A 26,463-nucleotide genomic window follows, 5' to 3' on the forward strand; every position below is an offset into this window, starting at 1 on the left:
ACCATTATGAAAGTAAATCTCCATGCTTCCAGCCTCTCCCCTTTCCAACCTATCCCACATATGGCCTCCAAACCAATATTGGCCAATGTGGTTCCAACTTTGTTACTCTCCTGGTCAAGAATCATCAACGACTCCCTATTTCCTCCAGGGTGAACTCCTCCATTTGACATTGACGGCCCTTCACTTCTGGCTCTAATCTATTTTCCTAGTTGATTTTTCATTATTCTCCATTCCCACCCCACACAGTGTATTCTTTATTCCAGCCTAAACTGGCTTATCACCTGTAGTTGATATTCTCTCTTCACCTTTGCCTCAGTTTTCCCATCTGTAAAATGGGGATAATAATAGCATCTACTTCCCAGGGTGGTTGTGAAGATCAAATGAGATAATATTTCTAAAGTGCTTAGCACAGTTTCTGGCAGGTAGTAAGAGCTATCTGTTGTTGAGTTGTTAAAGTCATGTCCGACTCTTCATGACCACATTTGCGATTTTCTTGGCAAAGACACTGGAGTCGTTTGCCATTTTCTTCTCCAGCTCATTTACAAAGGAGCAACTGAGGCAAACAGAGCTAAGTGATTTGCCCAGGGTCACCCAACTAGTAAGCATCTGAGGCTGGATTTGCACTCATGAAGATATCTTCCTGGTTCTAAGACCAGCACTCTATCCCCTCTGCCACCTGGCTATATAGTTAGCTATGGTGATGATGATGATGACGATAATCACTCCCAATAGGCATTTACTAAGAATGAGTTGAGTGAAGACACATCCCATTGTAGGGAGCTGGCTTCCAAGGGTCACCCAAAACCATCCAGAGAAGGTGCTGCAGATGTGCTCCAAGGAGAATCGGGCAGCAGCCTCGAGTGACTCTCCAGGCTAAAAGGGCCACAGGGTTTCCAAGCCCAAGGTCCCATCTGTCTCTCCGAACTGGACTGGGCAACATCGATGAGACAACAGGTAGAAAAAAGAAATTTATTGAAAAAAAGGGAGGGATGGGTGTAAGCCAGGACCCAGGTACTCTTGCCTCTGGGCCTCACAGTTCCTTTGGGGGAAGAAGGAAAGGATACTGTGGACCCTGAGCTGAGCTGGAGGGCATGTGCCTGTAGTGGTATCAATCTTTCCCTCTGCCCATCTCTCCATCCAGTCATGAGTCCCGTGCATCTGAGCAGATGAGTGAGGCAAAGCTTGTGTGCGGGATGGGACATGCGTGTACACAGTGTGGCGGGGGAGGGGTGTACAGTAGATGGGGCGGCCTTGGGGCCATGCTAAATGGGCCCAGTCCCTGACGGAAGCAGGCTCTCTGGGGCTTGGGCTCAGGTCCTTCTCTGGCTCTGCCAGGGCCACGGCGGGTGGGATGACCCAGCTCAGGCCTGGGGGCGAGCAGGGACACATCGGTGAGGCTGGTGCGACTGCATGTAGCCAGGGCGGCAAACACATCGGAATGAGCCGTCAGAGTTGAGGCATCGCCCATTAACGCACAGCGAGGTCCGGTCTGCAGCCTCCTCACACTCGTTGATGTCTGAAGGAGGAGGGCCGGGCTGGATTTAGTACTGAGACATTCAGGGTTCCTTGCCCAAAAAACCTGGCTTAGCTGCCTGTAGGCTCCAGGAGTCTGGTACCACCATCTCCCTAAGGGAGCCAGACCTCCTGGGTACCAAGGGAAGGAGTCGGGTCTCCACACTCTGTCTCCTTCAGGATGTGTGGGGTGGGGCTGGAAGGAATAGTGATTCTGCCCCGAGCGGCTCCCTTTCCCTACCCTCCTTTGTCCTGCCCACCCCTCCCAAGCTCACCCACGCAGGCCATGCGGGTCATATCCAGTCGATAACCATCAAAGCAGTCACAAGTGTAACCCTCAGGGACTCGAATGCAGCGCCCGTTGTTGCAGCCGTCCAGGATGCCACACTCTTCAGCCTGCAGACCCTCGAAGGGCTCATAGCGGCCTGCTGGAGGGTGGCAGGGGTGGGAAATGTCATGGGGCCACCCCATGACTGAGTGCCCATCCAGGATGTGTGTGTGTGTGTGTGTGTGTGTGTGTGTGTGTGTGCGTGTGTGTGTAGGACCGAAGCCCTGCCTGGGGCATTACACAGATGTGCCACCTGACCAATGTTTAACCATTGACTGACTATCCCTTTCAGTGCTTTTGGAAAAATGGGGAGGTCACACTGCTGTGACCTGGGACACCTTCCTTCCCTGCTCCAAGACTCATTTTTGATGATGTGGAATAGCAAAGAGCAGGCCCAGCTAGCTGGGGGCAGACTTTGCTTCCACTGAGGAATCCTGTGACCCACTCACCCTTCACAGAGGTCTCAGGGGGAGGCCAATGGGCAAGGCAAGGTGGTATTTGTGTCATGGCTGCCCCCTTGGACCGAGCTAATAAAAGAGCCACAATAGCAGAAAAGCCAATAGAGACCAGAGACTGGAGGACTCTGGTCTAAGGTGGAGAGGAGTTGAGGGGTGGCAGGGAATGATCAGTCTGCCCTAAAGGGCAGGAGTGGAAGGAGACACTTCTGGACCGGCCCCTCTCTTGCATGGAGCCTAGAACCCCAGAGGGAAGTCCAGTGAAGTGCTGTCCAGCAGCCTGAAAGAGCTGTGAGCATGCTGGTGTCTGTACCCAGGAAGTACTCACCAGCATAGGGGGCTCCTGCTTCCTCTTCCTCTTCCTCCTCAGGCTCTGGGAAGGAGCCGCCTGTGTCCCGGGGCCGATAACGCCATCGGGCAGTAGAGTCCAGAGGTGGGCGGCCCCCAGGCTCCCCGTAGGCCCCGGCAGCAACAGAATCAAAGTCAGGTACCTCAAAGGGTGGTGGGCCATAGGGGCTACCTGGGCCAGGAAAAGGTAAGGACCCTGGAGGAGGTGGGTAAGGGTCGTAGCCCAGCCCAGGGACTGGTGGGGGCGGGGGTGGGTACAATTCTGGTCCATAGGGGAGACCTCCATAGCCCGGTCCAAAGTCTGGTCCATATTCGTAGGGGATCCCAAAGCCTCCGGGGCGGGCTGGGCCATAGGCTGGTGGGCGTAGGACGTTGCAGAGCGCCTCAAAGTCATCTGGAAGGGTAAAAGGAGGTCAAAGATCTAGATCAGCCTTCAAGTCCTTGACTCCTTCTGTCTGCCTGGGACCTGAGCTGGGAATCCAGGAGCCTGAACACTAGACTGAGGCCTAATGCTTCCACTGCCCTTTTAAAAAATGTTTTTATCAATATCTTTTGGTTTTTTATATTGCCATCATCTTCCCCAGCATCCATTCCCCTCCCCTCTCCAAAAGTCATTTCATAATATGAATAATTCTGTCACTGACAGGTATAAACTTAGGCATCCCTTCCAAAGGCATCAGTGTTCACGTCTATAAAATGGAAGCATCAGATTAGATCTCTAAGACCCCTTCTCACTCAAAATCCTCTGATCTTATGAATTAGGGATGACAGTAGTCACACAGATTCTGGAGACAGAAGACCTGAGTTCAAATCTCACCTCCAATACGTAATTAGCCAAGTGGTCCTTCTTTGAGTGCCAACCTGTGACTGCACTGGTCTAGGTGTCTAACTCCCAGGTCCCTAATTCTCAGCCAGTGCAGACCCATGAGATTTTTAGTCACATACCCATAAAGAACCGAATCTTAGAGACTGAGCAATGAAGTGATTGGCCCAGGGTCACTTAGCTTGGAGGTATCAGAAACAGAACATGAGCCTTCAGTCCTTCCTGCCTCGGAGGCTGGCTCTCGTGACAATATCATGTGTTTTCTCTCTGTAGGACCTTGGGAAAATCACGTCAGCTTTCTGCTCCTCAGTTTACTCATCCATGAAAATGGGGGAAATACTGGGTTATTGTGAGGGAAATATATTGATGCTGGTGAAATAAGAACTTTAGTGTGATGAACAGTATGAGAGTCTCAGTTTGGAACTCAGGTCAATATGATTAATAATAATATAATCAAGAATATGTTAATGATTAACACTATTAATTATAGTAATACATTGTACTATTGTGATATAGTAGCATGTTAATAATATTATTGATGATCATTACTAAATTATCAATGGGTAGCTAGTGGTGCAGTGGCTAGAGTGTGAGGGCTGGAATTAGGGAGACTTATCTTCCTGAGTTCAAATCTTGACTCTTGACATTTACTAGCTGTGTGACCCTGGGCAAGTCACTTCACCCTGTTTGCCTAAGTTTCCTGATCTGTCAAACAAGCTGGAGAAGGGAATGGCCAACCACTCCAGCATCTCTACCAAGAAGATTCCAAATGGAGTCATGAAGAGTCAGACGCAGCTGCAAATGACTGGACAAGTAATTATTAATAATTAATAGATTTACGAATGTATTATAATAAATTATAATAAACACTAAATGCAATGGATGATCATTTAAAATATTAAAGTTAAATATCAACAGCATTATTATAGTAATATGTCATGCTATAACAATATATTAATAATCAACATTACTAATGATTAAATTATTGTTATTAATTTTATAATGACCTGCATTCAAAACTGGGCTCTTCCACTTAAAACCCACATGACAACTGAGCATATTTACCTGTCTTTTCTTCAGTTTCCTCATTTGTATATTGAGGGAGTCTCTAAGTTTCCAGCTCTAAATCTATGGTTTAAATATTGGCCTTCTTGCTCTGAAATAATGGGATTTTCTCTTAGGAGCCATGCCTGTAATTTCAGCAATGGCCACCAGGTGGCAGGTAGTACCCAAGGCCATAGATCAACCAACCAGGCTTCTCCCTGCCCAAGCCTGGCTGACTTTTTGTGATCTAGAAATGAATTCTGTTTTTTGTCACCCTGTCAAGGGCATGGACAGACCCCAGGGCTTAGGGGGAAGGAGCAGTACCTGAGTCTCGGGCTGGGCACAGAGCACAGTCCATGCTCCAAGCCTCCCCATACAGACAGCAGCACTCAGTGTATGTGGCCTGCCGGTCTAGTCGAGGGCGGCTACACACCAGGTCTGGTCCCACCTCTTGCCAGCACACAGCCAGGTTGTCATCTGAATAGGGTGCAGAGGGAAGGAAGGAAGGAAGGTATTTGCCCAGCACTCTGTCTCCCACCTGATGCGCCATAGGTACCCTCCTACCCACTGCCAATTCTGTCTCCTCTTTTCTCCAGTCTGGTCTCCATGAACCCTGGCGCTGTGATTCTCCAAGAATGAGCCCCGCACCCAAGGCCTGGGCTCCTTTCCAGCCCTGGAGGTCTAGGGTGAATAGAAGACTCTATTGGGACAGTCTCCACTCTCCACATGGGAAACTCCAGGGGAGGGGTGAAATGAGGGCCGTGGGTTACCCAGACTCTGACTGTCATTGGTCACACAGCGTCTTCGGGAGCCATCCAGCACCAATGGAGGAACACAGGTGCAATGGTAGGAGCCCACGGTGTTGACACACTGGCCACCCTCACACGCCTCCTCTTCATCAGCACATTCATCATTGTCTGGGGAGAGACAGGTTGAGGAGGGAAGCCCAGAGATGCCCCCTCCACCCTCCAGCTCATTGCTTGCTCAGGATAGAGGTCAAGCATCCCAAGGAGGATGGGTGGTGGCACTCGCCTCAGCTTTACCCCTTGATCCCCCATTTCATCACCTTCCTGGCTACATCAGAAGGAATGGAAGTAAGACTTCTGGGCAGATTTCATGCCCCATTTCATGCCCAACATTTTCATGTTGGCCCCAGCCTCTTCCAAAGCCCTTTCCTGCCCAATCTTCCCTTCTGAAGGCACACTGAATATCTTCTACTGAAGGCAGCATGGAGGTCAGACTCCTAGAAGGCTCCCCAGCATTGGGAGGGGGTCTTACCTATACACTCCAGTCTCTGGGTGTGGTAGTAGTAGCCATTACTGCAGTAACAGGAGTAGCCAGGGGCTGTGTTCACACACACCCCACTCTTGCACACCTGGTCCCCAAACAACAGGCATTCGTCCACATCTGTGGAAGAGAGGTCCAAAGGCTCAACGGTGATCAGGGCCACCCACTGTTAACCTCATCTCACCCAAATTCAGAGGGAAACTGAGAAAGAAATGGGGCAGACACTATTAACACACAGCCTTGGCAGGAGCCACAAGCTGGGATACAAGGAGCCATCAGGAGAAGTGGGGAAAGTCAGAAATCAGGCTTGTGGGATCGACAGACTCAGAGTCAGCTGGGATCTTGGAGGTTATCTCATCCAACCTTTTCATTTTAGGGGTGAGGAAACTGAACCCCAAAGAGAAGAAACCTGCCCAAGATCATTCAAAGAGTAAGAAGCAGAAGGGAGATACTAACTCATCATCCACTACCCTTTTCCACTGTGCCAAAAGACTCACCTCTTCGGACACTGGGATCTCCTGGGGGGGACAGGTAACCCCGGCCATGTGGGCACAGAGACTGGTATTCCACTGGGCAAAGAGAAGGGCATGTTATGTTAGAAACTTGTTGAGGTAGGACTCAAACCTAGGTCTTCTGACTCCATCTCCAGCCCTGGGGACTCAGGCATCCCAGCCCCTCTCTGTCTCTCTCTGTGTCTCTCTCTCTCTCTCTCTCTCTCTCTCTCTCTCTCTCTCTCTCTCTCTCTCTCTCTCTCTCTCTCTCTCTCTCTCTCTCTCTCCCCCTCCCTCCCTCCCTCCCTCTCTCTCTCTCTTTCTGTTCCTCTCTATCTGTATATTTGTTTCTGTATCTCCTTCTCTCTCACCCAGTGCGCCCCTTCCACCTTCCCACTGGGTCTGGCCCCCTGCCCCCATTTTCTGCCAGCCTTCTCATCCTCTGACCTGTCTCAGGTCCTGGACACTGCTGGATGCGGCAGCCGCTACCCCAGCCCTCGCCCACGGTACAGCAGCATTCCCGCCAGGTGACATTCCTTGCCAGGATATTGTCGCAGGCATCAGGGGCCCCAGTGTCATAATAACATTCCCTTCGTCCACTGCTAGCCACAGGACCAGGGCCCGGCCTAGGTGCAGTGGGTCGCCGAGGAGGAGCTGGTGGAGGTGGTGGTCGGGCAGGGAGCCCTGGGCTCGAGGGCAGCTGAGGACTCGACCCTGAGAATGGAGAAAATGGGAGGTTCTTGTCAAGGCCCCAGAACAAAAACATACCATGTCCGCTGACCATAAGGAATACCAGCAGGTCAGGCCTGTGTCTCAGTCTGACTTTTCTTTTCTAATTTAACCCACTATCCATATTCAGGGGCCCATCAAGATGTTTGTGCAGCTGGGCAAGACAGGTGTCGATGCTGTGATAACTAACCAGATTGTGAACTTTTAGAGTAGACAGGGCCAGCCTCCAAATTTTAGTGACAGAAAGGGTCCAGGGAGGGAACAGCCACACATGATAGCTTTCCTTTATTTTAATTGCTAAGAGCCATAAGGGGCACCTAGGTGGTGTCACAGTGCACAGAGGACAGGGCCTGGAGTCAGAAGACTCCTCTTTCTGAGCTCAAATCTAGCCTCAGACACTTACTAGTTGGGTGACCCAGGACCAGTCACTTCACCCTATTTGCCTCAGTTTCCTCCTCTGTAAAATGAGCTGGAGAAGGAAATGGAAAACCCCTCCAGTATCTCTGCCAAGAAAACCCCAAATGGGGTCACAAAGACCCACAGGTGTCTGCTGCAGCCAGCAGTTAAACAGAGAAGGACACTCACTGGCAGGGGGTCTTGGGGGAACACAGCGTCCAGTCATGGGGTCGAATTCATCAGGGCTGGTAGGGCAAACGCAGAGGAAGGAGCCTTCTACGTTCTCACACAGTGCAGCCCCACACACGCCCTGGAGGGTCTCACACTCATTCACATCTGCCAGGGAGTAGGAAAGGAAGGAGTCAAGGGACCAGTCACCTAATACCCATCTGTGACCATGTCTTCCCTAGGGCTCGTCATACCCACACAGTGGCGCCCATCCCTGGTTCCCTCATAGCCCTGGTCACAGAGACACTGGAAGGAGCCTGGCAAATTCTGACACATGGCGTGAGCTCCACAGAAGGTTCGGTTTCGACATTCATCCACATCTGCAATCAAACCAGAAATTTTACACAGATTTCTACCCATTCACCACTCCTGGGGTCCTGGGACCTGGAGGGAAAGGATTCACCCCATGTGACACCCACATCATGTGGCACCAGCATCACATGGCACCATGTGCTATAGCGGATGGAACACTGGCCTTGGGGAGAGGAAAACCTAGGTCCAGATTCCACCTGGGTCATGTGTCATTTAATTTCTTTTGGTTTGGGTTTCTTAATCTGTGAAATGAGGGAATTGGCCTTAACAGTCTCTAAGTTCCCTCCTGGCTCAAAATCCATTGAACCTCAAGGAATTCTCTAGGACAGGAGAAAACCCAGGACTAAAATGTGGGAGTCATCTAAGGACACTGGAAAACCCTACCAGGAAAGGACCTCTTGAGCCAGAGTGGGTCTAGAAGACTGGAGGTTGGGAGCTCTATCCAGGCCCTACAGTAGGGAGAGGGCTAGAGGAGGCATAGACCTCCTCTGTCCTTTTTTAAAAACCAGTACAAAATCATTTAGAATAACAGTGCTTGGCACTGATCTTCCTGAGTTCAAATCCAGCCTGATACTTCCTAGCGGGGTAACACTGGGCAAGTTACTGCACCCTGTTTGCCTCAGTTTCCTCATCTGTAAAATGAGCTGGAGAAGGAAATGGCTCCAGGATTTCTACCAAGAAAATCCCAGATGGGTTCAGGGAGAGTCCAGCACAACTGAATAACCACACCAAATGATTTTAATAATCACAACTTTGTAGCATAGTTTGAGACTGGTAAGGGAAAGACCCCTTTCCTTCCCACTGCCATTTTCATTCTATTGTCCTGACCTACCTCTGAACAATAAATCTTTCTCCAGTTATTTAGGTATATCTATTTCAGCAAAGAATGTTTTATACTTAGATTCATATAGGTCCCGGATATACCTGGGGATACACTCTCAAGTATCTTTTAGCTTCTCTAGTAATTTTAAGTGGAATTTCTTTTTCCAGCTCTTCCTGCTGGGTTTTGTTGGTGACTGCTATATAGAAATGCTGATCATGTATGTGGATTTATCTTATATCCAGTAACTTTGCCAGAGTTCTTAGTTATTTCCATTTATTTTCATTTGCTCTCTCCGGTTCTCTATGCACACCATCAGATCATCAGCAAAAAGCAGTAATTTTGTTTTCTTATTCCGGGGGAGCCATGGAGAAACAAGGTAAGGGCTGGTGGCTTTAGGAAAGACTGAGATCAGAGCTAACCTGGGACGCTGAAGAACTTAGCCTAGGGGAATCCGGCATTCCTAGACCCACAGAATTAGCTCTCGATGGAACATTTCATTTATGTCTTTATTACCTCTGCACCCAAGCAGACTAGACAGTAGGTGATTGATAAACAAATGCTTAATGAATTGAACTAACCTCTGCCATCTAACACAACTGCCTCATTTTACAAATGAGGACACTAAGGCCACAAGTGACCAAGTAACCTGCCCAAGTTCAGAGAGATCGAGAGGTTGAATGGGAACTTGAACCCAGGTCTCCTGACTACAAACCCAATGGATAGAGTCAGGGAGACCTCTGTTCAAATTAGATCTCAGATACTTACTAGCTATGAGACCTTGGGTTTAACCTTTGCCTCAGTTTACTCAGCTGGAAGATAGGATAATAATAGTGCCTGTCATACAGTAGATACTACATAGTTGTTCATTTCCTTCCCTACCTCACAAGGAAGATTGCCTAACCATTCTTCCCCTCCCCTGCCCCAAAAATTAAAACCAGAAGCGGCCCTAGAAATCCCCTAGTCCACCTTCATCATTTTACAGATGGGGAAAGTCTCAGAGATCGAGAAGTTGCCCAACGCCCCCAAGGTACTGTGCACACCAAGGATCTCACCCATTCATGCCACAAACACTCATTACCCTGGCATCCTCCGCTGGTAGTGGGTTGGTAGCCCGGGTCACAGAAGGGGACACAGCGGTAGGAGCCCGGGGTGTTCTCACAACGCTGGGCCCCACACAGTGCGGGTCCATATTCTCTGCACTCGTCTACATCTGGGAGGAAAAGAAAAAGAATATAAAAGAGAAGGCTGAGGAACCGTCTCGTGCCCAGCAGAGGGACAGGCAGCTGGCAGCTCTGAGAGCCCGAGGGCGCACAAGTGCACCACACAGCGTGCTCACTCCACCTCATCCCCCTGCCACGAGGATTCTGACCAAACCCCAAAGCTGCCGGAACCCTCCGAGACAGAACCTTCTGTGACAGAACATCAGTGCCAGGGCGGGGAGACCCCCCAACCTCCCATTTGCAACCCTGAGCGCGGGGAGGAGGACACTGGATATCCTGTGTCCTTTCCGTACAAGGTCCGTGAGAGTTCCGTGAGTTCTCTCACCATCACAGTTGCCTTCGGGACCCGCGTGGTAACCCGGGTCACAGTCCCGAACACAGCGGTAGGAGCCTGGGGAGTTCTCACAGCGCTGGGTCCCACACAAGGCTGACCCTCCTTCACGGCATTCGTCCACATCTGAGAAATGCGGCACAGATCCAGGAATGGGTCAGTCACTGGGGGAATGCTCAAGGCCCAAGACTTGAAAGAAAAGGGAGCAACATGGGCTCTCACCGCTGCAGGAGGTCAGATCTGCATTGGCGCGGTATCCCGGAGGACAGGCGCATTCAAAGGAGCCGTCGGTATTGGTGCAAAGCCCTCCCTGGCACAAGCTTCCATCCTGGCATTCGTCCACATCTAGGGGACAGCACAACAGAAGGAAGGAAGCTTAAGGATGGCTCACCCCAGCCCTCCTCCCTAATCCCACCCAGTCTTCTCCACCAATCTACTGTCCCAGTCCCAGACCCTTGTTCTGTCAGTGCCACCCCCACGCCAGACCCCATCCCCGTTTGCGATGCCCCGCATTCTAAATACCACCCGGCTACGTTCCAGGCTGGGTCCCTTCAAAGCCTACTTCTGTTCTAGGGCCAGGCGTACCGATGCAGGAAGACCCGCGGGGCCCAGCCTGGTAACCCGGAGCACATGTGCAGGCGAAGGAGCCGTCGGTATTGAGACACTCCCCGTGGGGAAAGCAGAAGTCTCCCTCCAGGCACTCGTTCACATCTAGGGAAAACAGCGGGTAGAGGCTGAAGGTTAGAGCTGAAGAAGTCGGGATCTTTGCGGGTGAGCCACACACTCCCCTTGTCCTCGCCCACCTGCACAAGGACCGGATCGCCCTCCAGGTGGGAGCCGATAGCCAGGCTCGCAACTGCAACGGAAGGACCCATCCGTGTTGGTGCAGTGGCCGTGGGGTCCGCAGGGAGCGCCTGAACTGCACTCGTCCACGTCTGGAAACGAGAAAAGCCTGGGTGTGAGGCGCTCAAAATTTGGGAGAGGGTTAAGAAGAAAGTCTACAGTACAAAAGGGGTGAGTGAAGGAATCTGGGGCTTTGATTTCATCAACCGTATCTCAAGGCCTGGGCTTCCCAGGTCGGGAGAGAAAAAGGATGTCGGACTTGTATCACGGTCAGAGGGTTGAAGGTCTGGAGTCCAGGTGAGGGATGGTGCTCCAGAACCTCCCATCGGAGGATCTGAAAGAGGTCAGGGGCAGGGTCCAGATCAAGGTGGGGGCCCGCCGGAGGGACTGGGAGGATGGGGTGATAGGGTCCCTAGATCAGAAGGCTGGAGGTCTGGGATCTAGGTCACAGGGTGTGGGGGGATTGTTCAGGCCTTCCCTATCAGAGGGATGGGAAGTGGAAGGAGAATGTGTTCCAGGGCCCTAAATCAGGAGAAGCGTCAGGGGTTGGCTGGATGGGCTAAGAGTGAAAAAAGTCGTGGGACACTAGTCTCACCAGCGCAGTGCCCCTGGAGCAATCGATGGCCGACTGGACAAGCCCGGCACTGGAAGGACCCTGGCGAGTTGACGCATTCCTGGCCTGGACAGGCCACGTGGTTTTCACATTCATCTATATCTGGGGGAAAGAGAACCGAGCAAGGGAAGGGTCCTTTAAGTCCAGTCCTTGGGGCGCCTAAACCCTGTCCCCGGCGCCTAAGCCATGCCCCTCCTTCCAAGCCCCCCCCCCTCACCCTCACAAGCCTGGCCCGCGGCGTTCAGCCGGAAGCCCGTGGGACAGGTACACAGGTAGGAGCCATCCACGTTCTCGCAGCGTCCGTAGCTGCAGGGCGGAGGGCTTCGCTGGCATTCATCCACGTCTGCGGGAGATGAGGCGGCACAGATGGGGCACGAGGCCTAGCGACTCCCCACCCGCACCCGCAGGTACACCCTGAAGGGTATTCCTGAGGTTGGCCACCGCCCCCTTCCTTACATCATAAAAAGATGACCCCTTAGACCATCCAGAGGATCCCTCTCATTTTACAGATAGGGAAACTGAGGCTCAGCTAGGCAAAGAGTTTTTCCCAGAATCACGAGGATCAGGGACGGAGCAAGAAGTTAGAAGCCAAATCCCCGACTCCCAGTAAGATGTTATTCCATCTCCCAATCTCCAATTTCAAGAATTTTCTTGAAACATATTCCATTCTCATCTCTATTGACAAATCTTTTTCTTCCTTCAAGGCGCAACTATTATTACATCTTGCCCCTTTCCATCTCCTGCCACCATACAGAGATTGAGGCCAATGGGACAGTGTGATTTGGAACCAAGAAATGTGGTTTTGAATCTCGGCTCCCATATTTTCCAAGGGAATCCCTTACAAAAACAGTTTAGGTTTCTTAAACTTTACCAAGCTCTATCCTCACTACATTATTAGTAGGTTGTAACTACTAGGTTGTTATCTAGGTTTTACATAAAGGGAAACTGAGGCTCAGATATCTGAATGAGCAAGTGTCAGGGATTCTTCTGTGGTCTTTTCAGCAGGAGTTCAGAACTGGAAGGGCGCTTGAAGTTTCCAAGTGCATTAAGTCCCTATTTTATAGATGGAGGAACGTGAGAAATGTGAGAGGACTTGCTGGGCTGGCACAAATCAGGAGGCAGAGAACTGGAATGTCTGGAGATGGGATGGGGAAGAAATGAGAAAATGTGGAGAAGTGAACAGAGCACTGACTTTGGAGTCTGGAAGACCTGGGTTCAAGCCCTGCCTCTGATGCCAGCTGTGTGATTCTGAGAAAAGTCCACAATAAGACTCAATTTCCTCATCCATCAAATGAGTAAATTGAATATGAGCCCCTGCACATAATAGAAGGAGACAAAGGGGTGGGGCATAGTACTGATGAGCAGAAGGGACATACCAACACATGGTGCTCCAGGCCCATGGGAGCGGTATCCAGCAGGGCAGGCACAGTGGTAGCTCCCAGCTGTGTTGTCACATCGGCCAGGCCCACAGGGAGGAGGGTCTCGGGCACACTCATCTATGTCTTCACACTCAGGGCCTTGGAAGCCAGGTGGGCAGGAGCAACGGTAAGAACCAGGCAGATTTTCACAGTGGCCCCAGCCACAGGGTCCTGGACTCTGGGCACATTCATTGATGTCTGGGAAGGAAGACAGAGCTGGATGTTAGGGTTCCATTTCACCACCAGTCCACATGGACACCTAAGGAAGCCTTTGGGATTCCTCTGGCCAACCCATGACATTCAACTCTTAGCATATCCAAGTGGATGTGGGGTCCAGTGCCTCAAAGATCACTCTCAATCCTCTACTTTCCCCCTCAAGCCCATTCCCCCACCCTCCACATCCCCTTAGCCCTCAGCCTCCCTCCTCCGTTCCCTTTGTTGATCTGTGTGCTGATTCTTCCCCCCAACCCCCTTGCCTTGGCAGCCAGCTCCATGGGGAGCAGCCTTGTAGCCAGCCGGACAAACACACAGGTAGCTGCCAGGAGTGTTCTCACAACGCCCATTGGTGCAGGGCTGCTGGACACATTCATCCACATCTGCAGGCATAAGGATTGGAGAAGAACCAGGGATCAGTAATGGGCAGTGGCTAACAACTCTAACTTTCACCTCAGCTCTAGGCTTGGCCCCAGTGGGCATTCCCACATCTCCCTGCTCCTCCCTGAACCCCATATGCAGATCCCAAAGATCTGTGCCTATGGGTAGAGTTGGTCAGAGCAGTTGGGGAGGGCAAAGTGTTTATCCTGTCAGATTTGGGAGAAAGACAGGGACAAAGACTCACCCAAACATTCAGTGCCCTGTGGACTAACATGGAAACCAGGAGCACAGACACAGTGGTAGCTGCCTGCCGAATTCTCACAGCGACCATGGGCACAGGGCCGGGGTACCTGGCGGCACTCATCCACATCTGTCCCAGAGAATTGGACAGGGAGGGGAAGTAAAGTCAAAGGGGTCAGAGGTGATGAACCCTCCCTCCTCCAAGTTCCCCATCCTTCCCCCTTCAGTTCCCAGTCTCACCGATGCAGTGTGTGCCATGGGTGCTGAGCCAGAAGCCCGAGTCACACACACACGTATAACCACCCTGGCGGGGGATACAGCGCCCCGGGCCACAGATCTGGGGGTTCCGCTGACACACTCCCCCTGCCACTGGACCTGGTAGACCATCCAAGGATCACTATGTTGCCCCAGCTCTGGTGTCTGGCCTCCCCTTCAACCTCCTCTGAAGTACAATGCCTTCTGTTTCCTTCCCCAAATGAATGGGCATCTCTCTCCCCTGTCCCCTCAGACCTTCCTCATGCCCCCAGGATCTCCCCCTCTCTCCCAAAATCTCCCCCTCTGATCCCTTCTCCATGTAGAGTTCCCATTCTAGATCCCCCATCATCTGAGGCTCCTTACCTCTTTCAGGAAATTCGGGGATTGGCTGGATGGGGATGGTGGGTTCCTCAGGCCTAGGTTGGGGCTGGGGCCAGGGTCTGGGTCTGGGCTCCGGGCGAGAGGTGGGTGGGTGGCTCCAGACAACTGCAGAGGGAAATAAGTGATGAGTCAGGTCAAGATTATGGTATTGGCGGGGGAGGGGTGACACTTCATGCCATTCATGCTTTTGTCTCATTTCCCAGTGATATCCACTGCTACCTCCAAGGTAGATGGAGAAGCCCAGAGACCCAGAGCTTACCTGTAGGGGCCCAGACTGGGGGTGCTGGGGTGATAGGTGGAGGTACCCGGGGCTGACTGATGGGTACTCGGGGTGGCTCCTGGCCCAAGGGGCGAGTGTTGTATCTGAGGTCAGAGGCTGAGTAATGGTAGCCAGGGCCAGCTGGGCATATCTCCCTGAAACCCTCTGTAGGAGAGATGGAAAAGTGGGGAGGTCAGGGAATGAAGTGCTATAAAGACAAACTGCGAGAGACAAAGAGATGAAAGTCAGTAAAAGAGGGAGGCAGAGACAGTAGGACTTGTAGAGGTATTGAACTGGGGGCATAAGGACAGAGTGTAGGATTTGGGGACTGCTGGGGCTCTGGATAGGAAGGTGTATAGATCCTAGGGGGTTCTGCTGGATAAAGAGGCTCAGATAGCTTTGTGAGATATGAAGGGAATTGTGGATGTGGATGGGAATTTGGGTGATCTGAGGGCCAAGGGACCAGTACTGAGTGTAAGATGTGTGACTGTACGAGTTAGGGCACCCCCTCAGGGTGTGGGTGTTTGCAGTCAGAAGAAGACAGTAGAGGATCTGGAAAATGTTGGAGGTTGAGGTAAGAGTTGGGGGGAGGGGTAAGGATGTAGAAGAAGGATACAGGAACCAGGATACAGGGGAATCCTGGGGCCCACCTGAGCCAAAAGGTGGACACAGCTGGCAGCTATGGCCCCAGGCCTTGCCCACCCGACTACAGCAGCAGATTTGTTTGGTGATATTGCGCAGGATGGGCAGCGAACAGCCTCCAGCCCTGAGTACCCGAAAGCAGGGGCCCTTTGCCTCTGAGATCACATGCTGGGCTAGAGAAGAGCCGGGGGCCAGAGGCTGTGGTCAGAGGGACAATTTTGGGAAGAGGGAGTCGGAGTGGGGAGAGGCTGGGTCGACGGGAGTGGCTTAGAGTGAGTGGGGAGGCAGGATTGGGGAATGGGGGCGGGGCTTGGAGCAGAGGTAAAGGGGGCAAGGCTTTGGACGAGCAGAGGAGAATCCTGGTATTGAGCACACAGTGGCATTCGGAGGGGTGGGCTCGGATCTGAACCGGGAAAGGTTAAGAGGGGGCAGACTAGGGCTTTGGAAAGGAGTGGGGCGGAGCTTATGAGTTGAGGGTTTGGTTACGGGCAGGCGGTTCTGAAGTACAAAGGTCGGAAGGGAGGAGCAGAGGATGCCAAGGTGGGATCTCTCACAGATGCAGCTGCTCCGGGATGAATCTAGCAGGTAGCCGTCCGGGCACACACACGTGTAGCCGCCGCGAGTGTTCGCACACTCCCCGTGTTGGCACCGCCCTGGCTCAGCGCACTCATCCACATCTAAGAAAGGGGACAGGGAAATGGGGGCAGGCCGGCCTGGTGGAGGGGGTAGGGTCCAGTGCCCCTGTGCCCGTCCCCGTTCTCTAGGCGCTGACCAACCCCATTCCCGGACACTTTTTTCCATGCCCCGCCTCGCTCGAGTGTCCCCTCACCGGCGCAGGAACCGTTGACTCTTTCAAAGCCTGTGGGGCAAGCTGCGTCTGACGATCCCACCCGGCCAACACTGCCTGGGGAAACAGGAGAGGTTGTAGGTTAGCCCCGCCCCTGGCCGAAGAAACTGCTATTAGAGTAGTGGTGTGAAGAGACCTCCCCAACCCTGAGGGGGGTGGCTTTGGTACAGATAACGCCCACTAGAAGGGAATAAGATCTGATAGGAAGGAGAGGCTTAGCACCTGGCGCTCTTAGGGGTGCTTGCGCCTTCTTGGGCAGTGGGAGAGGGGAGGGAGGGGAGTAAAGGGGATAGAGGGACTTTTCCTTAATCCAGGCCAGATTCCTTCTTACTGAGGTGTTCGGAGCACGGCTGGCAGTCGTGAACTCCCCAGGCCAATCCAGCCCCGCGACAGCAAACCTCCTGAGTTCGCAGCCCTGGGAGAGGGGACGCGCACTGCAGAGAACAAAGGGAGGGGCTCAGCTCGTCTGGGCGCCAGCGTCGACCTACCCTTCGCTGGTCCCAGTTCCAGGGCTCACCTCGCCTTCCCGGAGCTGACGGAAGCAGTAGCCGAAGCCTGAGGCGTCAGTGTAACCGCCGCCCTCTTCCTCCTCACCCCGGGGGCTGCTCTGGGCCAGCACCGTGTACAAGGCGGCGCGGTCCGATGGCACCCCCGAGGCCCGAGACTGGCCCTGGCCCGTAGCCTCCGATTCCTGGGGGCCCAAGCTGGGCCCCGGGCCACTCACGCGCTCCACTTGGTGGATGATGACTGAAGCCTCCTGCGGGTGTTCCACATGCACGCTCACCAGAGACGCCACGCCTAGGGGTGGGAGGTGGTAGAGTGAGCGTTTGTGCGGACCTGGGACTCGATAACATAGCCTTGGGTGGGGTCCCACGGGAGACAACCTAGGAGGGGAAGCCTAAGTCTCACCGAGAAGAGTAGGTCTGCGGGGACCCACGAAAGAGAATGGCAGGGACAAAGATTCTAGGCAGAAGAACGGAAAACTAGGAAGGACTTTTAAGAAATTTAACAAGTGGGAAAACTGAGGCCAGTGGGCGAGGAAGAGGCCACATGAAAGCATCACTCTGGTCTTAACATCACACAGGGGGGAAGAGAGTATTTAGATCTGGAAGGGACTTTGGAAATCCTTTAGTCTAAGTCCTTCAGATTACAAATGAGGAAACTGAGGCCCAGAAAAACACTCATAATCGAATGCAGGGAAAAGTCCCACTACATCATACCACAGATGTCTTTTATCTAGCCCTCCACATAGCACAATTCAGTCCTAGAGAAGAATAGATCCTTGGCCCAGTGCACACCTGCTCTGGAGGGGACCCAGGATAGAAGCCAGGCCCCCGAACTCACTTCCTGGACCTGCCTCCACTGCACCCCCCAAGAGAACCGTGATGCTTCCCCGCCCCACTCCCCAGACCTAGGAGAGCTGCCTAGTTGGGGGCGTGTGCTTTCTCCCCTCCCCTCACCGTCCTCTTCCTCTCGGTGGTTGGCCAGGGGTAGCGTGTACACCGACTTGGTGACCCCAGGTGGGGGAGGTGGAGGGGCCTCGTGGCGTGTACGGGAGGCAGGCAGCTGACAGAACTTGCCCGCGAAGTCCGGGGGGCAAAGGCAGCGGTCTTTCTTCACACACACACCCCCGTTGTGGCACAAGAGTGGACACAAGACTAGGAAGAGATGGAAGGGGCAGGGGAGGGTCACGCATCCGCCCCTCCCCCGTCTCCCTCTGCCAGCAGAACCCAAAAGTCTCCTTCTCACTTCTCCCCTCATTTTGTCCAAGAACCCATCATTTTCCTTTCGCTCAGCGCTTCCCTCTTGCCTGGGGAAGAGTGCCTGCTCTCCATCCTTTCGAAGCGTCTGTTTCAACAGTTCCCCCCTCTACACACTCCAAATGTCCTCTTCCCTCAGCTGCTCCTCCCCCCACCCCACTTTACAGCTTAGCTCTCCCCTCCAGCTGCACCCCGGGAGGGGGAGCGCGTGGTCCCCATATGGGACATAGGGCTCAGCTCCCGCACGCAGGGACAATCTGGGCTTGGTGCCGCCAGTGGTGAGGCCGGGTAAACAAACGCGTTGGGGGGAAGGAGGGCGGCTCCGCATTCCCCTGGCTCAGCATGGAGGCCTTGAGGGATGCAGCTCTATCCCCCCACCCAAAAAATAGGCGTTTCTGCCTCTGCCTTCTTGGAACCCTATGCCCAGCTGTGCCCAGCTGTGGACAGCTGTTTGGCGCTCCAGGGGACCAGGGGCGGGTCCTTCTCTGAGTCCTGTCTCCCCTTTCTATCCCGCCGGCCTCTTCCCCCACGGGAGCCCCCGAAGCCGCCAGCGGCAACAGCTGGAGACAGCTGTGGGGTGGGGCCGGGCGGGGGCCAGCCAAGCCCAGAGTGGAGGCGGAACTGTGGGGTCCTAGGTCTCTGGGAGTGGAGGAGGCGCTGGGACTAGGAGCTTTGCTGCTGGGGGGGGGGGGGGGGAGGGCGGGAATCTCACAGAGAAGAGGGGGAAGGGAAGTCAGGGGTTCTCTGTGCAAGATGGGGGACAGGACTATAGCCAAAGTCTTGCAGGCAGAGATTTCAGTTTTGGAGATCAGAGTTGGTGTTGGTGTTGTATGCTGGGGTCTCACAGGAGTAAGGAAGGGGGAGAGGCGGGCGCAGGGGCGGGAGGGGTCCGGTGGAAATTCTTTCCCGTTGTTCTTGGCGCCAGCAGAGCCCCGCTCCCACGGGCCAGGCCCACGCCATGGGCGGGGCGCTCCTTGGGGGTAGTGCCAATTCCTCCCGCCCCTTTGGGAGGAGGGGGAGAAGACGGGCTGGGGGACTAGGATGCCGGGGTCTTGGTAAGGTCAGGCCTGGCCTTGCAAGCATCCCGACTGCGCCTGCCTCCCTAGGCAAGAGGCCAAGGCATCCTGGCACCATCTCAGGGTTCAGCCCCTGGCACGAGAGCTGGCATCGTGGGCCTGAATGCCTGGCTCCCCCGGGGCCCCCCGGGCTGGGTCTGTGAGGCGGGGGCGGGGGAAAGGGGCGGGGGCCGAGCGGGAGATGAGCTCACGCCGGCCGGGTCTGGAGCAGGGCCAGGCCTGGCCTGTTCCCGGCGCCCGGGGGGCCCCCAGCTCCCTCCTCGCCGGCTGCCGCAGTCTCTGAGGCTGGGGGCCACCCCCGGGGGCAAGTGAGGAGATGGGGAGAGACTCAAAGTTGGGGTAGAGGTCGAGGCACAGGATAGGGGAGCTAGGCTCCCCTCTCCTCTCAGTCAGCAATCCAAGACACAGCTAGACTGAGCGAGGTCCCACTGAAGAGAATTGAAGCCTGGGGGAGAAAGGGTGGCCCAGCAAGGGCAGGCAGTGTCCAGCCTGGATCAATCCTGCCTCATCTCTCCCCTGCCCTCCACTGAGAGGAACAGGTTGGGTGGGGAGATACTATATGATTGGATTTCCTTTTAGTTTAAAGGACCCCTGCGGTCCCTCAGGAACTGTACAACCGTCACTCCCCACCTCACCCAACCACCAAGACCTTCTCGGTACAGCAGCTAAGTGTAGGGTACCTGAAGGGAGTATCTAATTTCACTTCCAGCTGGGACAGCCAGCCTCTCCCCCGGGCCCCCCAGGAGCGGCTTCGAAGGAGCACCTTAGTCCTCCTCCTTCAAGGCCCTCTCTAAGGTGCGCAGCCCCATTTCCCCACACTGTTCCATAGTCTGCACTTTGAAGGGAATCCCTGGACACCTTCTCTCCCCCGTGTGGGAGGATGCTAGTGGGGATGCTAGACTCTCATCTAGGAAGGACCCTTTGCCCTCCACTCAGCTCTAGAAGGTCCCCTCCCTTTGTGGAGGCTCAGGGCCGACCCTGAGCAGGGAAACCGACTCTCGTGCAGGATATCACTGACCCATCCAGGGGCACCCTACTCCCTCCCCTTGAGGCTCCCGGCTCCCTTCCCTGTCTCCTACTCCCGGCCCCGTCCTTGGACTGGCACTCACAGACTCGGAAGCCTGGCCCCCCGGGCGCTGCCCCGCCAGGGGAGCCGCTCTCCACGCTGGTGGTGTTGGCGCGCACGCAGTGGGGCACGCAGCGATTCCCAGTGCAGCGCAGGCGGCACACAGCTGGGGTGAAGAGTACTCGGAGTCGCTCGCGGGGCCCGGGCCGGGCTGCCGGGCCGGGCAGCAGCGGCAGCAGCGACAGCACTAGCAGCACGAGGTGCCGGGGCTCCCCGGCGCCCGCCATAGCTACGCACTGAGCTGCCTTGCCGCGCGCCCGAGGGGCCCAAGCCCAGACAGCAGCTAGCGCTGCGCAGTGCGGGAGGGGAGGGGAGGGGAGAGGAGGGGAAGGGAGGGGAAGGGAGGGGAACAGAGGGGAGGGGGATGGACCGGGGAGGGGGCGGCCCCACGCGCCCCCGCCCAACCCGGCCCAGCCTGGCCCGGGTCGGCCCGGCCCAGCCCAACCCAGCCGGGCCAACCCCCTCCTAGCTCTTTGGCAACCACGCGGGGGCGCGTGGGGCCGGGCTCGGTGCCAACACCAATGTTTGTGCGCGACGCGGGGGAGAGCACGGGCCTGATCACCGCCCCCCTCCCCACTCACACACACTGCTTTCCTCAACCCATTCCCTCCCCTTCCTCCCTCCATCCCCCCCCCCCCCAACACCCAGTCCAAGCCAAGCCCAGCCCGCCCCAGCTGCAGCAAGTGGTTGGGAGGGTGCGGAACAGGTGGGGGCGCCAGGGACCCCTCGGGCGTTTCTTAGGGCTCACGTATAGCCGAATTGCTGACCCAGGAGCGCACACCTGGAATCTTTCTCCCCCCCTCCCCTTCCGCTCAGAGCGGGCCCACACAGCTGGAAAGATGACTAGGTACAGTTAGAATACAAAGTCCCAGCGAGGGCAGGCAGTAGGGGTACATTTGGGGTCGAGGGGACAGAGCACTGCTGGACTAAGAAGTCGGGGGCGGGACAGCGCTCTGAGGAGGGCACATTCGGGGGCCAAGAGCTGAGGGAAGAAAGTGGCAGCAGGGAGACACAGCTGGAGAAGATTGTGGGGCTACAGATGCTTCAGGGGGCTGTAGGCAGGGGCATTGGCGAAAGGTGGAGCAGCCTAGAGGTGGAGACAGGGTTCCCAGATTTTCTGGCTGCGCCGCCAGGTCTCTCCTTCACACACACCCCCACTTCCTCTTCTCTTCCCCCCAGTCCCGAAACATCAGACCAGACCTTTCCACCGGCGCCGCCGCTTCACAATCCCTTTTGTTGTCTGGACTGGGGGCTCCGCCAGACGCCCCTCGCTCCCTAGCCAGCGGGGGTCGTTCGGGACCCCTCTTCCTTTCCCGCCTGCCCTTTCCCTGGAGACTTGGAGCGGGGCTCGGACTCCTAGTTCCCCCCACTGGCGACCAGGAAGGGGTTAAATGCGTGGGGGTGGGGTACGCTCCCTGGGCCAGCCGCCCCGTGGGTCATCGGCTCTGGACAACATCTTCCCTGACAATCTCCCTCCCCCCGCACCTTACCTCCCTCCCCCACGCCCGCTGTCACGGAGCCACTTTGGGAGAGGGGCTGGATGCCAGGGTCCCTCAGCTCTCGCCCTGGGGGAGGGAAGAGAGAGTTAAGAGGAAGGCGTGAGGAGCCTGGACCCTAGACCCCTCTCCCCATCCCATCCCCACCCTGGGGTCCCCTGAGACTTGGGGAAAAGAGTTGCCTGAGCCCAGCAAGAGGGCACCCCAGGCCTGGGGCAGCGGCGCCACCAGCACGCCCGGACCCTTGGGGTTTCCCCTTGGACAATGAAGGGCGTGGGAACCAGACGGCCTTATCGGCCCCGGGGGAGGAGAAAGGAGGGGCTGAAGCGCTTACCCGGGGCCCGGGCAGGAGCAGCCGCCGCTCTCTCCAGCTGGCGGCTTAGCCGCAGAAGGCCTTTGTATCCCGGCCCTCGGGGTCGGCGGCGCTGCAGCAGTGCCCGGGCCTCCTGCAGTCTACGGGGGGGAAAGGGAGGTGGTCAGCCCCGGCCTGGGAGGGCGCCCCCTGGCTCTTCCTGGGGCAAAATGAAGAAAGAGCCCCCTCCCCGCCACGAGCTTTGCCCCCTCCTCCCCATTGAGGTTAAGACAGACGCCCTCTGCTGGCACCGCCCGAAGGGTGAGGGCACCCCGAGAGCCCTGAGACAGAGACAAAGGCAAAGAGTGACCTACTGACACGGAGAGAGAGGCGATTGATCGGTGGTGAAGCAGATGGCACGGAGCCCTGGCAGTAGAGACGTGGAAAAAGAACTGAGACCTCCGGGAAATAGAGACATGGGGATGATATAGTCAGAGAAAGGCAGTGAGTGAGACAGTGCAGGGGAAAGAAATCCAGACACGGACCCCAAGAGGTGGGGAGACTCGGGAGCTGATGCGGGATACTATGACTGGGAAGACCAACGCAGAGTCCTCATCCCAGTCCGGCTTCTTCCCCTGAAAAAGGGGAAGACATACGGGGGGGGGGGGGGGAGCCAGAGATTTGTGAATACCTTAAAAGTGGGAACTACAGACAGACACATTCAGACAAGACAAGGCCTGTGAGGCAGAGACTTGGGGAGAGGGGAGGCAAGAGGGCCACTGGAGGATGGAAGTTGGAGGCTTCCATCTGAGACAGAGAAAGCAAGAGATAACTGAGAGAAACTGTCACACGGGGAGAGTTTGGGAAAGAAAAACCTGGAGAACGGAAGAGATTGAGGAAGAGATGAAAGGCACAGGGCCAGAAAGTTAAGACTGTGACTGACAGAAAGAGACAGAGAATTCAACTTAGAGACAGGAGAACCAGATGGCATGCAGATAGAACCATGGAGAGAGACAGAGCCTGGAAAAGGTGAGAAGGGAGTAAGAAGAAAGAGACTTAGACAGGGAGCAAAGACAGGAGAATAAGCCAGAAACACTCAGTGAGATAGGGATACACGGGCAGAACCATGTGGATACAGAAAGACACCCACAGAGAGATGAGACTCCCAGAAAGGGGCCCACCCACAGAGAAGGCACTAGAGACCAACATGTGGTAGGAAGGAGGGAGAGGGAGAGAGAGGGAGAAGGAAAGGAAGAGGGGGAGAGAAGGGGGGGCATGGAGCCTTAGAGGGAGATTCTGAGTCAGAGACATGGAAAAATGAAGGAGAGAGAGAGAGAGAGAGAGAGAGAGAGAGAGAGAGAGAGAGAGAAGCAGCTAGAAACAAAGATGATCTGGGAAGAGAGATGAAGGAGAGCAGATTTAGGAATATCCATTAGAGAGGCAGGTGGAGAGAGAGCCCTGGTGAGAAGACAGACCTCACCACTTGGGGGAAATGAAGAGAGGGAGTACTGATTTCAGGTCTTCCACAGACAGAGACACAAGACAATAACATTCTAAAGCATGACTTGGAAAGGACCTTAGAGGTAATTTAGTTTAACTCCCTCATTTTACAGATGAGGAAACTGAGTTCCCAGGAAGTTAAGTACTTGCCAAAATAAAAGGGTTGGGACTCGTTTGCCCTCAGGTCCTCTCCTTCGAGTCCTGCATCTTCTTGAAGAAGACAGAGATGGAGATAGAGACCCAGAGAGAGCTATTCTCGATGAACCCAGTCAGACTGGACTCAGAGAGAGACAGCGATTCCCAAGAGGCGAGAGAACTGGGGGAAAGGGGGGGAGGGGGTGTGCCACACAGTCACCGTGGGACAGCAAGTCCAGCAAGGGATGAGAAGCGAAACAGATGGACAATCGGAGGCAGGGGGAGCATCCGCTGGGGTTAGGAGGGGAGCCCCCAACCCGCACTCACGTCAGCGGCTGCCAAGTGAGGGAGGCCTCTCTACGCGTGACTGGCACGGAGCTGGGGGTGGGGGCCGCTGTGGCCCGGGGAACCCGAACAGCCCGACAGCCGGGCCGACAGGGGCACAGCTGCGGGGCTCCACACTGCCCCCCTGGTGGGCACTGCGGAGACGAACAGGGAGCTGCAGGGAGAGACCACGGCTACGTGAGCTAGGGCCTCCCTCCCCTCGGGCTCCGTGGGACCAGAGAGCCGTCAACTCAGCCTCCATCCCCCGCGCGCCGCGCCCAGTGCCACCCCGGAGACGGCAGCAGAAGCTCAGATAGGTGTCCCTAGCGCTCTGCCTCGGCCCACGCGACCCCCGACCTCCCCGTCCAACTTCCGCCCCGCGTGGACACTCACCTCTAGAACAGGGGCCCGGGCGTGGAGGGCGCCCAGCGCAGCAGCGGCGGCAGGCAGCTGCAGGGCTGGAAGCAGAAGGGCACCAGAGGGAGGAGAAGCCGGGGTCAGCTGGGCATCTCCACCCGCGGCTTCAGCTGCTAGCCTCCAGACTCCCCCAGCTCCCCGAGGCCCCCCCAAGCGCACTCCCTCCTGCCTCCACAAGGTGGCGCCGCCCTCCCGGAGGCCCGGGCTCCGCAATTGGGGCTAGGCTCCTGGGGCCCCCAAACCCCCTGCGTCCCTCCTCCCCTTCCACCTCCAGCCCCTGCGCAGGCGCACCCCCTCCTCTGCACCCCTCCAAGACCGCTCCATTCTCCCCTGGAGGGGGTTGCGAGACCCACGGGCGCTCAGGCCCCTAGGATGGGAAGGGGATAGAAACGTGAGATGATGTGGGGCACAGTATGGCCGGACTTTTGGTCGCCAGTCCCAGGCCGCGGCTGCCCGCATAGAGAAGGAGCGTTGAAGAAAAAAGCCTAGGAGAAGCCCACTCCCCCCGAGCCTGCCAGTTAACCCCTTCCCGGCCCCGCCCCCGGAGCGGCGCGGCTCCGCTGAGCTCGGGTTACTAAGCGGATTCGCAGAGGCGGGAGTCGGAACCCTGGCCCTTTGTAGCGGAGAGAGGGGGCCGATCTGGCAGGGGGGCGGGGGGGGGGGAGGAGGAACGACCAGGCGCGGCTCTCTCTCTTCCTAAAACCCGAGGATGGGGCCTGGCCTTCCACCCCGGACGAACGGTCCGGGACCAGGGGTAGAGGGAGTCAGGTGAGGATCTTTCCTCCTTTCTCCCTAGCCTCGTTTCTAATGGGGCTGGGGGCACGGACCACAGCCGGGTGCTGCCGCCGCCTGGATTGAGGGGTACAGGGGGTTCCATGTGCGCACACTGGGGTCTCTGTGTCCCTCCCTCCCTGCTTTTGCAGGGACCACGCCGGGAACCGACTGCAGGCTTAGGGGGCGGGCTGGCACTGCCTGGGAATGGGGGGGGGGGGGCGGTTCTCTGTCCACTCTCGGGGGAGGGGTCTGCATTCCTCCCGAGCTCCTTCCTTTCTCCCTCCTTTTCTACTAATTCTGGGGGCGCCAATTGCAGGTTGGGGCGGGGGGGGGAATATGTGATGGTACCACCTGGGACACTGAGGCGGGGCCTGAATTATAAGCTTCCCCTCTCCCTTGGCATCCACCCACCCACCTCAGTCCATGTGAGACCCTCCTGGGCGGGGGGGGGGGGGGGGGGGGGGTACTGTTTGAGAGTGAGAGGAAAGGGAGCGAATCAGGGAAGTGAGCGGACTTACCGGGCCTGGCCCCCTGGGCGGCCCCGGCCTCTACTCCCCTGTGTCCCTGCAGCCCCGACGGCCTGGCCTGGGCGCGGCTCGCGAATCAGCAGCAGCAGCAGGAGGAGGAGCAGGAGGAGGGGGCGGCGGCGGAGGCGGCAGTAGGGGCTGGGAAGCAGCATCTTGTCCTGCTCCGTGTCCCTGTCCCTGCCCTTGTCCCTATCCCGTCCAGTCCCTGGCTCTGGCCCCTCTGTCTCCCGCGCCCTGGGCTCCCTCCTCTTACCCCGCCCTCCCCTCCCCGCCAGCTCCACCAGACCAACTTTCTCCCGCTGCCCGGGCTCCAACTTTGGACCAATGGGGGTGCGGCGCCGGCCGGGGGAGCCCAGGTTTGACCAATAAGAGAACAGTGCCGGCTGGGGGACCCCGGAAAGGGCCAATGAGGATGTCACTGGGGCGGGGTGTCTGAGACAGGTGCCCTTGAGGACTTCGGGGAGCGAGGAGGGGGGTGCCCTGGACTGCCCGCGGGTAAGTGGCAAAGCACATTTTGCATGGATCCCCTAGAGGCAGGGGTTCATGAGCCCTGTCCCGCTCTGACCCCTTCGTGCAGCAGGCCTGACTAAGGAGGCAGGGGGTTAGGAAATCCCGCA

At 56.1% G+C, this 26,463-nt stretch overlaps 1 protein-coding gene across 3 annotated transcripts; it reads right to left on the reverse strand.

The window, feature by feature from the left end:
• Window positions 1-955: 955 nt before the first annotated feature.
• On the reverse strand, window positions 956-26,095 carry LTBP4 (latent transforming growth factor beta binding protein 4). Of its 3 annotated transcripts, XM_072608206.1 has the most exons (34): window positions 25,838-26,095; window positions 24,522-24,586; window positions 24,132-24,303; window positions 22,212-22,330; window positions 21,872-21,946; window positions 17,880-18,077; window positions 16,937-17,217; window positions 16,751-16,853; window positions 16,402-16,476; window positions 16,127-16,249; window positions 15,581-15,745; window positions 14,931-15,095; window positions 14,654-14,776; window positions 14,276-14,410; window positions 14,040-14,165; window positions 13,678-13,797; window positions 13,160-13,399; window positions 12,001-12,126; window positions 11,766-11,885; window positions 11,131-11,262; window positions 10,913-11,038; window positions 10,550-10,672; window positions 10,322-10,453; window positions 9,855-9,986; window positions 7,836-7,961; window positions 7,603-7,749; window positions 6,736-7,002; window positions 6,295-6,366; window positions 5,789-5,917; window positions 5,281-5,427; window positions 4,835-4,987; window positions 2,624-3,037; window positions 1,788-1,940; window positions 956-1,516 (listed from the first exon to the last, which is right to left on the reverse strand). In XM_072608206.1, exons 1-34 carry the CDS (start codon window positions 25,996-25,998, stop codon window positions 1,362-1,364), a joined length of 5,100 nt encoding a protein of 1,699 aa, XP_072464307.1. In that variant the 5' UTR covers window positions 25,999-26,095; the 3' UTR covers window positions 956-1,361. The 3 variants fall into 3 exon arrangements, with proteins under 3 accessions (XP_072464307.1, XP_072464306.1, XP_072464305.1); XM_072608205.1 differs by lacking the exons at window positions 21,872-21,946; window positions 22,212-22,330; window positions 24,132-24,303; window positions 24,522-24,586; window positions 25,838-26,095 and adding an exon at window positions 20,365-20,818 and having other exon boundaries at window positions 1,788-1,937; XM_072608204.1 differs by lacking the exons at window positions 21,872-21,946; window positions 22,212-22,330; window positions 24,132-24,303; window positions 24,522-24,586; window positions 25,838-26,095 and adding an exon at window positions 20,365-20,818.
• Between the last annotated feature and the right edge of the window lie 368 nt (window positions 26,096-26,463).

This window comes from Notamacropus eugenii, chromosome 5, assembly GCF_028372415.1.
Source record: "Notamacropus eugenii isolate mMacEug1 chromosome 5, mMacEug1.pri_v2, whole genome shotgun sequence".
NCBI lineage: Eukaryota > Metazoa > Chordata > Mammalia > Diprotodontia > Macropodidae > Notamacropus > Notamacropus eugenii.